This window comes from Garra rufa, chromosome 3, assembly GCF_049309525.1.
Source record: "Garra rufa chromosome 3, GarRuf1.0, whole genome shotgun sequence".
Classification (NCBI taxonomy): domain Eukaryota; kingdom Metazoa; phylum Chordata; class Actinopteri; order Cypriniformes; family Cyprinidae; genus Garra; species Garra rufa.
In genome coordinates this window covers 34082581-34097282 of record NC_133363.1, presented here as the reverse complement: position 1 = coordinate 34097282, position 14702 = coordinate 34082581, and the positions used below count along the sequence as shown (strand labels likewise).

General features: G+C 43.3%; 1 protein-coding gene across 3 annotated transcripts in view; it reads right to left on the bottom strand.

Moving 5' to 3' along the window:
- col4a6 (collagen, type IV, alpha 6) overlaps positions 1–14702 on the bottom strand; it is a 133641-nt gene that overhangs the window by 15615 nt on the left and 103324 nt on the right. For 2 of the 3 annotated variants that reach the window (XM_073835986.1, XM_073835985.1), the window contains exons 18-28: positions 14452–14562; positions 12743–12892; positions 12545–12634; positions 12291–12448; positions 11865–12044; positions 11546–11729; positions 10869–10919; positions 3030–3101; positions 2795–2902; positions 2325–2543; positions 2047–2208 (exon numbers count right to left, since the gene is read on the bottom strand). In XM_073835986.1, coding sequence (XP_073692087.1) covers positions 2047–2208; positions 2325–2543; positions 2795–2902; positions 3030–3101; positions 10869–10919; positions 11546–11729; positions 11865–12044; positions 12291–12448; positions 12545–12634; positions 12743–12892; positions 14452–14562 — 1485 coding nt within the window. The remainder of the gene's footprint in view (positions 1–2046; positions 2209–2324; positions 2544–2794; positions 2903–3029; positions 3102–10868; positions 10920–11545; positions 11730–11864; positions 12045–12290; positions 12449–12544; positions 12635–12742; positions 12893–14451; positions 14563–14702) is intronic. The other variant, XM_073835987.1, reaches the window with a different exon arrangement.

Here is a 14702-nt window from a genome sequence, read left to right as displayed (position 1 = left end):
AAAAAATTCTCCTCTCTTTCTCTATCCTCCCTCTCTAGCCTGTCTCCCCTCTTTCTTGATCTTCCCCTTCTAGCCTGCACTCTTCTAACAATGCCTCCTTAGGATGAATCACTTGTTGTATTCCCAATTGTTAGTCTGCTAAATGAATAAATGTAAATGTAAATGTCATTATCTGTCAAACTAAAAAAAAAAAAAAAAAAAAAAGAAAAAAAAAAAAATTATATTTATATATATATATATATTCATTTTTTATTTAAAAAAATTCTAATTAAAACAATATAATAGCAGAATAAGACAAATAAATTACCAATCATATAAAATTAGTATTAATAAAAAATAATTTGTACTACAGAGGTGGCACAAAGGAACACAAAAGTGGCTTGAAGGTGCAATTTCAGACATTTAATGATGCATAAGTGCAAATAAATTCATAAATTTATGTTGAGATAAATGTTTTAAATATACATTTTAATATAGAAATATTACGTTTTAAATAACTGTAAGTCTAATTTATAATGACACTAAATCCGCCAGCAGGTGGCGGTAAGTCAAATGATTCGTTTGAACGGCTGATTCATTCGGGAATGAAGCAAGGGACTGTCCTTATGAATAGATAATCATGAACTGAAGATTCTTTCATAAACTCGCTTTCATTCATGAATGAAACACCGCTGTTTTGCTTTTAGAGATGCGCAGTGACTGAGCTGTTACTTTATTTGGAAATATTTTCATTTAAAAAATAGAGTAAAATCAGGCAGTAGAGATATAGTCAGACAACGTAATTCACTTGATATTTTCTTGTTATAGAACTGTTGTATTAAATCAATATTACATTTGCTTACTCCCTTAACAATTAAATTAGTCACTGTCCTTTTCGCGTTCTGTGGGCGCACAGACAATGATCTATAAGAGAGCGCGCAAATGAATCTCTTTCACTTTAAATAAGAAGGACTCAAAAGCACGTGCAAATGATACATTCCAATGTGTATTAATACCCGCGCCGAAATTCAAGTTCTGCTCTGTGTTCTCTGCTAAATAACTAACTGTGAATGATGCCAGCGGCATCACTATGTTGTCACTGAGAAGCTGCAGGCACGGCCGGGATGATTTTTGGTGTGCTGACAGAACAACAACAACAATGCGCAATACGTTTCTTTTCCCTTCATTTTCTCTAATTGACGGAAATCCGTCATAGACTTGTTGCAGGTAACGGAAATCCGTCGTAGCGACGGAGAACTTTAATCCCTGATAAAGTGATCGCGTATCTTCAGAAGACTTGGATTCAACTGCTAAGTTTTGGTGGAATGGACTTTTAATGGAGCCATTTTTGAAGATGGTCTTACTGGTTAGGAACAAGGGTGAGATTGAGTAAATGTTGACATAATTTTCATTTTAGGGTAAAAAATAAAATTAACATGCTCTTCTGCAATTAATGCTTCAATGAAGATGACTGGAAAAACAAGGAAAGACGAGTGCATTAAGAGGTAGCATTGCAAAAGTGTGAATTGTGTGTTAGTGGAACATCAACACTATATACAGGGCATCAGGGAGGACAATATTTCTCACCTTGGCAGCCTAGTGAGGTGACCCAACACCAAAAATAGAAGAGGGTGACACCACAAATGGAAGGACGGGAGGGTGGAAATGATGGTGATGGAAAGAGAGAAGAAGAGGAGGATGGAGAAAAGAATAACGAAAACAAATATTTTTGTGAGGAAGATAAGTAAACACAGGCTGACAAAGACTGATGAGAAGAGTAAGAACCAGTGAAACATTTTACCGCCTCAAATCTGCAGTAGAGAGTAACACAATGCTCACATGAAAATATAAACCAACCACAAATACCCAGGTTATTAATGGTGTATATGCCACATGTCTTAGAAGTTGGGTAGACCTACTGTACCAAATATTAAAATGTCAAAGGTCGACAAAACTGCATACTCTAGAGCTCAAGGTCGAGTTTACCTTGGTATATGTATCTGAGCAGCTCTTGAACAAATACTCATATTATTAGCTAAAACACCAAAATTGATTTGACTTGGTTACCTGGAGGTCCATCAAATCCATTAGCTCCAGGTGGCCCTCTGGGACCTGGAATACCTCCGGGAGGGATTTCTCCTGGTGGACCAATGGGACCTATGGGACCAGGAATTCCATCCAGGCCTCGTCCTCCCTTTAAGCCAGGATATCCACTGCGTCCATCAATACCTGAGGAGGAATCCATTAGTGCTAATGCTTGATAACTAGCATGACTTACAATGTCTAACATGGCTGGTGCTAATGATGTTGGCAGTAACTTTGTGAAAACAACTCATTAAACTTACCAGACCTCCCTGGTAAACCAGGTACACCAGGTTGACCCTTGTCTCCTGGCTCTCCTGGTCTCCCTGGAGAACCTTGACCTCCAGGGGTGGCCCCAAGAACAACACCGGGTTCTCCCTTAGCTCCTGGCGAACCTGGAAAACCATCTCTTCCTGGAGGCCCTGGTAAGCCAGCATTTGTTGCTCCTGGTAAACCTGGATCTCCTCTGGGTCCAGGGAAACCTAATCATAAGTTAGGCAATTTATAAAGTGTATTCACATTAGTGACACTGCAGCATAAAAGGGATTTGTTGCTCAACAAAGTGATTTCATGTTACCATGCTAACTTGAAAATAAGCAAGATTTGCACAGAGAAATTTTCACCATCCTGTGAAACTCTCAGTCACACAGATTCCTATTGAAATTACTGGATTACAAACTGACCTGTCATATGATATGTAAAATTTGTGGTTAGATGGAGCACCAATTCTTACCCTGAGGTCCTGGCCGACCTCCAGAGCCTGGATCTCCTCTCTCACCCTTTGGCCCATCAAACCCTGGGCGCCCACTCCCTCCTGGGGAACCAGGCTGCCCCTTTAGCCCTAATATTTATATGTACACAAACATACAAAAACATGTTACACCATTTTAAATGTTACATTACCGTTTACAGCAATAGTTAAATTACTACCATTTTCAACTTTAATATACTTTTATAAACAAAATTACCTGGCACCCCAGGATTTCCAAAGTATCCTGGATCTCCAAGTTCACCGGGAATCCTGCAGGGTAGTGGTGTTCCTGTTGACATCCATATCATTGTCAGTAACATAAAAAAACTGTCAATGATGGCCCATTCCACACACATTCCCTACAACTAACCATGACAAACCAAATATTAAAAGATGGGTGTTTGTGTTAATTGTTAGTTAAGTCCATAATGAAAAATTTCCTGATAATTCTATTGTCATCCAAGATGTGCATGTCTTTCTTTCTTCAGTTGAAAAGAAGGTTTTTTGAGGAAAACATTCCAGGATTTTTCTCCATATAGTGGACTTCAATGGTGGTCAATGGGTTGAAGGTTCACACTGCAGTTCAATGCAGTTTCAAAAGGCTCTACACAATTCCAGCCAAGGAATTAGAGCAAAAGAGCGAAACGATTGGTCATTTTCTAAAAATAATTACAATTTATGAACTTTCTAAACTCAAATGCACACACAGTTAGTTCTTCATCTGTGTGCTTCAGTTCAAAAAGGTAGAGTAGGGTGAAAAACGTCTCAGGTTACGTATGTAACCATAGTTCCCTGAGAACAGGGAACGAGACGCTGCATCCTGGTTTCAGGACACTTCGTCACAGCTAGCTCGGCTACCCAAGCACGGAACTCCTAAGAGTGGAGATCTGATTCTCGAAGGTAGAGGAGACCTAGGTACACTCACCGCTACAGAAAGTAATGAAGCTTACCACTAAGTCTTCATACTAAGCGGGGTTCTGAAGAATGGAGGCTTCAGAAAGACTCTCTAAACGAGAGGAAGCCTGGCAACACTCTGTGCTTGCGGGAAAACTCTGAGAGTGGAGGTCCCATGACCTAACTACACTCGACACTGGAGGTAATTCATGAGGCTCCCAGAGCCTAAGCAATAGAACCACCAAAGTGGAGTTTCTCAGGAGAATGGAGGCTTCAGCAAGAAGACTCTCTAGATGAGAGGAAGCCTAGCGACACTCGATCCCATGAACAATGCTACCTGTAGTGGAGTTGGAAAAACCCAGGAGTTTTTAGACCAACTCTAGAATGGGAACGGAGATACTGTGTAACCCATACCATATAGGATTTTTAGAAAAGAACCCTACCCTCAGGGGGGGATCTTTACCACTCTTGTGGATTTTAGAAAGTGCCCAGAGACTTGGGTGTGCACTTACCACTTCATGTGGGTTTTAGGGAGTGCTCAAAGCTTTACGTGAGTACTCACCACTATTGTGGATTTGAGGAGGTGCCCAGAGCGTAGCGAGGGAATCACCATATCACTATCCCAGGCGGCAGCAAAGCCTGGCAGCGGAGCTTCGGGGCTCTGTAAGAGTGGAGGTCTCAAACATTAACCCTCTTGGTTAATGTTTGAAAGTACTGGAAGCAGAGCTTCTGGAGAACGGAGATTTCACAGAAGACTCTCTATAATGAGAGGAAGCCTGACAACGCTCAGTCCTACGGGAAGCTCTTAAGAGTGGAGGTCTCAGTATGATGACCCTCTAAGTGAGGGGAGACCTAGCTACATTCAACGCTTGGAAGTAACAAGACTCACAGGAGAGCTCTCATGCTGAAAGCAGGGCTCTATAGAGTGGAGGCTGCAAAATGAATCTCTGAAGAGAGAAAGCCTGACAACACTCAGTCTTGGTGAGTGGTAGTATTAGCACTCCACCAAGGATAGTTAGCGAGGCCAGGAAGGGGCCTACCAGCTGTCATTACTGTGAGAATGGGCCTAATAAGTGAGCTCTTTCAAGAGTGACGGTCAAACGACTCTCACGGAGAGGAGACCTGATACACCATGCTACAAGAATGGAGTGGGAAAAACCACAGGTTTTTAGAACCAACTCTAGAATGGGAACGGAGATACTGCATAATCCATACCATATAGGATTTTTAGAAAAGAACCCTACCCTCAGGGGGGGATCTTTACCACTCATGTGGATTTTAGAAAGTGCCCAGAGACTTGCGTGTGCACTTACCACTTCATGTGGGTTTTAGGGAGTGCTCAAAGCTTTACGTGAGTACTCGCCACTAATGTGGGTTTGAGGAGGTGCCCAGGCTTTTCAGCGTGGGAAACCATGTTTACGATGGTAGCAGTTTGCTCACAAGAGGCCTTATTATTCACTGTAGAGAAGCTCAAGAGTGGAGGTCTCAAGATGATAACCCTCACTGAGGGGAGAACTGGCTACACTCAACGCTAGGAAGTACCAAACTCACCTAAGAGTCTACATACAGGACTCTGTAGAGTGGAGGCTTCATGAAATGAATCTCTAAAGAGAGAAAAAGCCTAACAACACTCAGCCTTGGCAGAGGAGCTCTTAACACAATACCAAGAATAGTTAGCGAGGCTCAACAGGGCCTACCAGCTATCATACTGTGAGAATGGGTCTATAAATGAGCTCTTAGAGAGTGAAGGTCTCAAACAACGAATCTCGGAATGAGAGGAGACCTGAAACACTGTGCTACCGAGACAAAAGTTGGGAAAAACCAGGGCTTTATGACCAACTCAAAAAATGGGAACGGAGGGACTACGTAACCCATACCATAAGGATTTTAGAAAAGGACACGACACTTAGGAGGGAACCTTACCAGCTATGTGGATTTTAGGGGGTGCACAAAGACTCGTGTGTGTACTCACCACTCATGTGGGTTTTAGAAGGGGCCCAAAGCACAGTGAGGGCCACCATACAATGTCTCATAATGGTAGCAAGGCTCACAGTAGACCTATGTACTAGAAACGGAGCTTAAGGAGAGCGGAGGCTTCACCAAAAAGACTCTCTAAATGAGAGGTGGCCTGACAACGCTCCATCCATCAGGGAAAGAGCTCTCAGGAGTGGATATTTAGCCACGCTCAACACTAGAAGCAGTTGGTAAAGCTCACAGAGCCAACATGAACTACTTAAGTGGAGCTCCCAAGAGTGAAGGCTGCAGTTAGATGATCTCTCAAATGAGAAAAAGTCTAACAGCTCTCAGTCTAGACTGTAAGGAAGACGTGTGAGAGCAAAGGTCCTCAGCAAAACGCCACAGGCGAGAGGGGACCTATCAGCAGCACTTAAGAGTGGAGGCTTCAGCAGAAAGACTCTCTAAAGTGAGAGGAGGCCTGACGACACTCATATCTAAAGCTTCAACACTAGAGGCAGTTAGTGAAGCTAGACAGCCTACATAAGCTACCTGAGTGGAGCTCTACAGATCGAAGGCTGCAGCTAGACGATTCTTATTGTGAGAATACGTCTAACAGCTCTCAGTCTAGGCCATAGGAAAGACTGTGAGAGCAAGATCTTCATCATAACGCCACTAGGCGAGAGGAGACCTAATCAGCAGCACTTAAGAGTGGAGGCTTCAGCAGAAAGACTCTCTTTACCGAGAGGAGGCCTAACAACACTCCGTTCGATCTCGCTCTGAAAGGGGGAAACTCCTAAGAGTGGAGGTCTCACTTGTATGAACACAATAATCAAAGGGAAGAGACCTGACCACACTCAGCACCTAAAAATGATTAATTATGCAAAGCAAAATTAGATCGCCTTAGTGGAGTTTCAGAGAGCGGAGGCTTCAGCAGAGCGATACTCGACTAGAAGAGGCCTGACAACGCTCACCGTGGCAGGAAAATCTAGGAGTGGAGGTCTAAGAACAACACAACTCACTAAAATGAGGGGAGACCTAACTACACTCAACCCCAGTATAGTAAATAAGGCTCAAGCAGAGCCTGGATACTAAAATTACCATCTGGACGGAGCTTTAAGCGCCTATAAAGAGTTCAATGAACTCTGGAGGTCCAACACAGGGCTTTCGCCAAGGAAGACCTGCTGCATCACGCCTAGTATAGATAGCGAGGCTCAAAGGAGCCTACAAGCTACTAGAACTGCCCGAGATGGAACTGTGAGAAATCGGCCTAAATGTGAACCTCTAAAGGAGTGGAAGTCTCAACAGCACAACTCTCAGCGAGAGGAGGCCTGAATAAAAACTACTCACAGGGGGGTTTTACCAAACTTTCCTTTCTTTTTACCATACATTCGAAGCAGAACCCTGGGGAGCGTGGGCTTCAGTGCACTGACTCAAAATGAGAGGCAGCCTACAACACTCAACCCTAGGTTGCTTACACTATTCTTTTAGAAAAGGGGTGGATATCTCAACCCAACGTTACCAGCTTTACACTCAATTTAAAGAGTGGAGTCTCTGCGCAGACTCTACCGTGGGACGGGGAGTCTGCCACACCCAGTAGGTGTGTAAACATGCATATGCAAGTATCAATATGCCTAAGCCGAGCTCAAAACAGCGGAGGCTTCAAAGGATAACTCTCCAAAAAGAGAGGAAGCCTAACAACGCTTAACCCCTACAGGAGTTATACAAGTGGAGGTCTCGACACACTAACTCACAAACGTGGGGAGACCTGGCTACACTCATCACTCAGTTATGGAGCCCAATACTAAGTCTCACCCAAGCGGAGCTGGTAGACAAACAAAACATACACACATATACATATATACACACCATATATGTGACCCTGGACCACAAAACCAGTCTTAAGTCGCTAGGGTATATTTGTAGCAATAGCCAAAAATACATTGCATGGGTCAAAATTTTTGATTTTTCTTTTATGCCAAAAATCATTAAGAAATTAAGTAAAGTTCATGTTCCATGAAGATTTTTTGTAAAATTCCTACTGTAAACATATCAAAATGTAATTTTTGGTTTGTAATATGCATTGTTAAGAACCTAATTTGGAGAACTTTAAAGCTGATTTTCTCAGTATTTTGATTTTTTTGCACCCTCAGATTTCTGATTTCAAATAGATGTATCTCAGCCAAATATTGTCCTATCCTAAGAAACCATACATCAATAGAAAGCTTATTTATTGAGCTTTCATATGATGTATAAATCTCAGTGTTGTCAAATTTAACCTTATGACTGGTTTTGTGGTCCAGGGTCACATATGTCAGTTCGTGTACCGGGCCATCAGATTGAACTTATGAATCTCATCATCGGCCCAGCCCCAGAGTCTTAGGAGGAGGAAAAAGGCAGGCGGCCGAACGACCGTGAGGGAGAGGAGACCCTAGGTACCTGCTCCAGGCCTGCCGCTGCGCCTGCGCTGGATCGTTTCCCTAAGATCCCCTCTCCAACGCCGCGAGTCATGTCTCCTCTGAGACCTACTCCTACTAGGAGGAGGGTCTCGAGTGGCCACACTAGCCGCCTGGCCCTGCCTCTGACCCTCAGACCATGGCGTGCCAGGCTTTCCCCTGCGTTCGTGTGGGGGGCGCGGACCAGCGAGGGATGAAGGATTTAAATGCCGCTGAGCGCGCCTTCGCCTCCCTGAATTTCTCGACCACCGTCTCAACGGATGTGGCGAACAATTCGGAAGGCGAAACCGCCGCATCGAGGAGAAAGCGCTTCTCTTTCTCCCCGATGTCCGCCAGGTTCACCCACAGATGTCTCTCTGTGGCCACCAAGGCAGCCATGGCCCGGCCAACCGTGGTCGCAGTCTGCTTGGTGGCCCTCAGAGACAGATCAGTGGTGCGGCGCAGCTCAGTCACCTCGTCAGGGGAAAGCCTGCACCAGCCTGACCCACAGCCGCGTATGCCCTGCCGTTCAACCGTGGCGTTTCTTTCAGCGGTTTGGATGGCAGGGTCGGAGCCTTAAGCGTCGATGTTACCCCCGCTGAAAGATAGCTAGCCAGCGTATCATAGTTAAGATACTGATGTCTGTGAATGCGGGCCGAGTATGGCTTATCCCATGCCTTCTCGACCTCATTATGTAGGTCGGAAAGGAATGGGAGGATCGCAGGAGGTGGCATGTTATGGCCAGGAAAATATTGCTCATCTAACCTAACATTAGCGACCTCTCCCTGCGTGCGCCTCCACTGCAGATCTAATCGCAAAGCAGCGCGCTCCATAACGGCCATCAACTCCTCATACGCGGGGCAGGCAGGCTGAATGGACTCAGAAAATTCCTCTTCGTCCATATCAGCCACTTCCTGCTCGCCCTGGCTTGCAGCCAAAAGAGAACTCACTGCTGGATCGGAGGATGTAAGAGATAAAACATCCTCATCCAGCAGCGCGCCCTTGTCAGCCGCTGGCGAGCGTGAGAGACAAACCCCTCTCTCAAACTCGTCAGCGAGCTCCATCTGTGAACCCCACGATCTCAATCGCCGGGCAGCCTCGGCTGCTGCGGGATCCGAGCCACGTGGGGCAGATGAATGTCCCAATTCCCTCGAGAAAAGGGACAAACGAGAGCGAAGCTTCCTAAGAGGGAAGCTCTTACAATGAAAGCACTCCGTTCCCTCGAGAACAGAGCGCGCATGCTCTTCACCCAAACACATTACACATAGGCTGTGTGCATCATCCGGTGTCAGACTTCTCTGACACGGAGCTGCACACTTCCTGAATTGTTTCACTCTGGGAGTCGTCATCCTACTCACGCTTCGAACAAGGAGACTGAAGACAAAAAGATGGTTGATGTATTTACAAGTGCCCCTTTTATACTGGTAGGCGCCTTGTTAATGACGTGATAAGCTGGCCGGCCAAAGTCAAGTTCATTGTCTTGTTCTATACGAGCTTCAGAACCGGTAACGCTGAAGGAAATCTCTTCTGCAAACTTTCTTCTGCAACTTCAAAACCATCCAACATTTTTGTTTTACCTTTTTTGTAAAGGGTGTTTGAGTTTCTTTGCACGTTTGCTTTGAAAACACTGGGTTGATACTTCCACCTACATGCCCTTTCCTACGTAATGTGTGAGGTCAAGCTAGTGCAAGATGAGCATTTGTGGTTAAAAAGTATACATTTTCTTATTTAGAAAATGACCAATCTTTTGGCTAGCTGCTTTGAAACAGCAATTTGGACCTTCAACCCGTTGGCCACCATTGAAGTCCAGTATATGGAGAAAAATCCTGGAATATATTCCACAAAAATCTTAATTTCTTTTTGACTGAAGAAAGAAAAAACATCTTGGATGACATGGGGGTGAGTAAATTATCATGAAATCTTTATTCTGGAATTGAACTAATCTTTTAATGTGAAGGGTAGGGTGGTTAATCATATGCTGTCAATTACCACAGAGAATTTTCAATTTACTTCTATAGCACTTTTTTTTTTAAATCGTAGAGTTCTAAAGCAGCTTTAAAGGGTATGCAAAGCAAATCAAGTAATGGGCCTTTGATGGTGTACCAGAGTATTCAAAATCTGATAAAAGTTTATTTTCATACCTCAAACAAATAAAACAATAAAAATAAACCCTCCCCAAGTAAAGTCAGTATAGAAAGGCTAATAACATGCACAAATTTTGTTAAATGACTGGCAAAAGACGGCTGTTATATGGCAACTACCAATTTTACAGAATGGCAAGACACTAACTGGATTAGACATATCAGGGAAATTAAAAAATGAAGGTTAATTTATGGTCAGGTTTGGTTGACACTAGGGATGCACCGATCCGTATCGGCCGATCACTTGCGCGTTTTGTCAGTAAAGCCGGTTCTGTAATCAGCGGTAAATGCCATCAGGTGCGTGATTTCACGTTGAGCCGTATATACTACACACAGCCGTTGTTCACTGACGAGCTGCGCACTTTCACACTGATAATGAACATTGATTTGCGCAGCTCGTCGGTAAACAACGGCTGTGTGTAGTATATACAGCTCAACGTGAAATCACGCACCTGATGGCATTTACCGCTGATTACAGAACCGGCTTTACTGACAAAACGCGCAAGCATGATCGGCCAATTCGTATCGGTGCATCCCTAGTTGACACTTTACAGTTAAGCTGTCTGATACAGTGAGGCCATCAGATTTTTTTTTTAAATTTTACTGGCTGCAGCTCTGGGCTTCACATCTCACCTCCCTCATCCAAAGAGGCATCATTAAGCCTTGCCTGCCCACAGCTGTCACCTAGTCAGACAACATGCAAGGGCAAGAAAGATTGCAAGAGAAGCTGTCAATCAATCGGTTGATGAATCAGTTCATTCGGGCAGCATCAATAAGAAATCAAATGCACAAGCATGAAAATGATTGTACCTTTAGTAGAGAATTAAAAAAGCTCATTCAAATATTCCAGCACATTCGGTTAAAGCAGTGCAAACAAAGAAATTTAAAAGGGGAACATGTGCACGGCTGTGTCAAAGCCATTCCATTACTCAGAGAGAGCGAGATAGAGAGCATGCAGAGAAGTGAAAAGATTTGGTGATTCAGATATGAATGTTAAGACTTGTTACGATTTAATTGCACCTGCTCAATTTCTCTCTGAATGGAATGGCTTGCAAAGAGGTCAAAATTTCTGTTAGCACAGGCAATATGTAAAGATTCACTTGCACACCCATTCACTCTCACACACGTCCAAAGATTGACAAGATGAATGCTTGTCAAGATGAGGATTAGCAATCTGTAAACTGAAGCTTTTTCAACCAAGCTCATCTTATACTGTTTAATCTTGTACTTTAAACTCACAAAACAAGTAAGTCTCTTGAGGAGATTGGTAGTTATTGTTAAAGTGTTACTTAGGTGTTGCTTCTACTTACCTGGAGAACCTGGAGGTCCAGGTGTTCCAGGAAGACCATTGAATCCAGGATCACCTTGTGCACCTTTGAATCCAGCTACACCAGGATAGCCAATACCAGGTGCGCCCCTGTCACCAGGACGACCTTTGAACCCTGGATTACCAGGAAAACCTTTATCTCCAGTCACCCCCACACCAGGCTCCCCCTGTAGAGGAAGAACTTAGAAATTCAGAGATCTCACTGGTTGAAAGTCAGAATCAGAATTACTACAGGCAAGAAGGACCACATACCTTCTTTGGCAGAAATTAAATGACAGAAAGAAAAAGGAAAATCTACTCACGGGTAGACCTGGTTGTCCAGGGAAGCCAGGAGATCCATCTCTTCCAGGGTTGCCGCTTTCACCAAGTGGTCCAGGAAGACCCTGTTGACCCATATCACCCTTTTGTCCTCTGCCTTCTGGAAAGAATGAATTACCCTTCTCTCCTTTACGCCCTCTAAAGCCTCGGTCACCTGCACGACCCTAAAACAAAGCAAGCCTTATAATTGTAAACAATTTTGGAATTTTGATAAATCCAATGTTTCTCAAGTATCAATAAGAAATTATGGTAATTAATTAACCTTAGCAGTGAATTTTTGTGATTTATTTTATTCCATTCCCACCACCAAGATGCTACCTCTGCATGTAATTTCATTCAGTGTCCTCTGAAAACCCTCAAGGCATTAGCCAAACTGATCCAAGCTAATGTAATATTAATTAATATCTTACATCAAGGCCCTGTGGACCACGGGTTCCTGGGACGCCTATGTCACCAATTTCTCCCTTGACGCCATTGAGTCCTGCAAAACCTGTGGGCCCTGGAGGCCCTTGAGGTCCCTGTCCACCAATTGTTCCTCCACCCAAACAGTTGCAGTCACCATTTTCTCCTGCAAGTACGGAAGAAGTCCAAGAATTCCATTCAACACAATTGTCTAAATGAAACCTAATATCGCTAATTTCAGTTCTACAACAAAACACCTTACCTTTAAACCCTATAAAGCCTCTGTTTCCAGGAGGTCCTCTCTGACCAGGCCGACCTGGAAAACCAGGTAGTCCAGCAAGGAACAGGTTTGCTAGATAGAAGGATTAAAATAAGAAAAGTGATAACCTGCAAATGCTCCCCAAGGATCTACTAACTAAGATAGAAATTAAGATAACCATCATCATCTGCAAAAGCTTACGTGAAGTGCCTGGTGGTCCAGGGAGACCTGGAGGTCCAGGAAGGCCCTGACTTCCAGAAAGACCTTCAGGACCATAAGAATCCCGACCTGGGTTTCCCCTCGGTCCTTTGGGGCCACGACCACCAGGGAACCCAGGAACGCCTGGACGACCTGAATAGAAAACCAAGACTTACAGTTATCATCATCATATTGACACTAGGGTGTTGTGAATGTTTTTTTAGGGCATTGCTAAGGAGTTTTGAGGAGTTTTCGCACGCTGCTATGTGGTTGTTATGCGGTTATTCTTTAGTTGTGTGCTCTCCTGTTTCTTTTTGTGTCTAGAGCATGAGGTCTGAGCCCTAACATTTCTGTCTAGTTCGGTGACAGTTCTGGTTGTGACCTAGATGCTAATTTTTAGGGCCTGAGCACCGGTGGTGTGAGGACCTCAATGGAATTGTTTAATTTATTATGGCCTTAGCACCAGTGCTAAGAGGACCCTATTGGAATTGCTTAGTTCCTTTTTCTTCTTCTCAAAAATTAATTGCATTGCATTTGAGGGCCTAAACATGCTTGAAATCTCATGAAACTTCGTACACACACACAAGTGGTAAAAATTTACAAAAAAATGCAAAATGGCTTGATAGCACCATCTATTAAATTTGTAATGAAGTGTCGCTCTAGCTATGTATCACATACCTGCATGAAATTCGGTAGACACATGTAACATGTCACACCAATACCTACAAAAAAGTACCCCCCGTGCGAAGTCCAAAACCCAACAGGAAGTCTGTTATTTTTAAATTTCTTTACAATTTTTGTGTTTTTGCCATTTTCATGCATTGTATTTAAACAAAATCCTCCTAGATATTTGAACAGATCAATACCAAATTTGATCAGTGTAATCTAAAGCCCATTGTGACATAAAATTGGCTGTGGCGGCCTGACAAACTTTGATGTTTCGCCATAAAACAGGAAGTTGATGTAATTCAGTCATACAATGTCCGATATGAACCAAAATTCACATGTTTGATAAGACTCCTGTCCTGAACACATGCCTATGCCCATATTATAGTCATAGCGCTACCTTTTGGCAACAGGAAGTGTCATGTTTCACGCTGTAACAAACTCCTCCTAGAGAAGATCTTGAATTTTCGTTAGAGGGCGTGCCTATGGCGGAGTGACAACATTGCCCCAAACTTCACATATTCAATAAGAGTCCTGGCCTGAACATATTTAAAGGCTAATATTTTGTTATAATTATAGCGCCACCTGCTGACAACAGGAAATTGTTTTACACTTAATTAAAAAATGCAATGTCAGATCTGCCTCAAATTTCACATGTTTGGTAAAAGTCCTGGCCTGCAGACATCTACATGATAATATGCAGTTATAGTTATAGCGCTACTTGCTGGCAACAGAAAATGTCATGTTTTAAACTAATTCAAACATACCATGTTCAATCTGCACCAAAATTCACGTTTGATAGAAATTCTGGTCTGAAGACATCTATGTCAATATTCCGTTATAGTCATAGCACCACCAGCTGGCAGCAGGAGGTTTGGCACATATAAATGACTTTGAAATACTCCTCCTATATTAACCACTTTAAAAGCATATTGCCCACTGTTTCCCGTGGTCTCTCGTTAACTTGTCGACAACCATGACTTAAAGTGATACTGTAGAACATTTTAGCCATTAAGCCTTAAAATGCAAATGTATGTCAATAGTACCTGTGAGAAAAGAAGGCACTCCAGGGGGACCAGGCTGACCAGGAAGCCCTGGAAAACCTGTATCTCCAGTTATCCCTGGATAACCAGGAAAGCCAGGATCACCAGGAGGACCTAGGTACAAGTAATTTAAATAAACACTGAAGACTGTACATTTGTACAACTATACATATGAAGCAATGACTACGTAACATCATGAAAGTGTATGAAAATGAAAATTGTTTCGGAAAGATAAATGCAATCTCTATGACTGA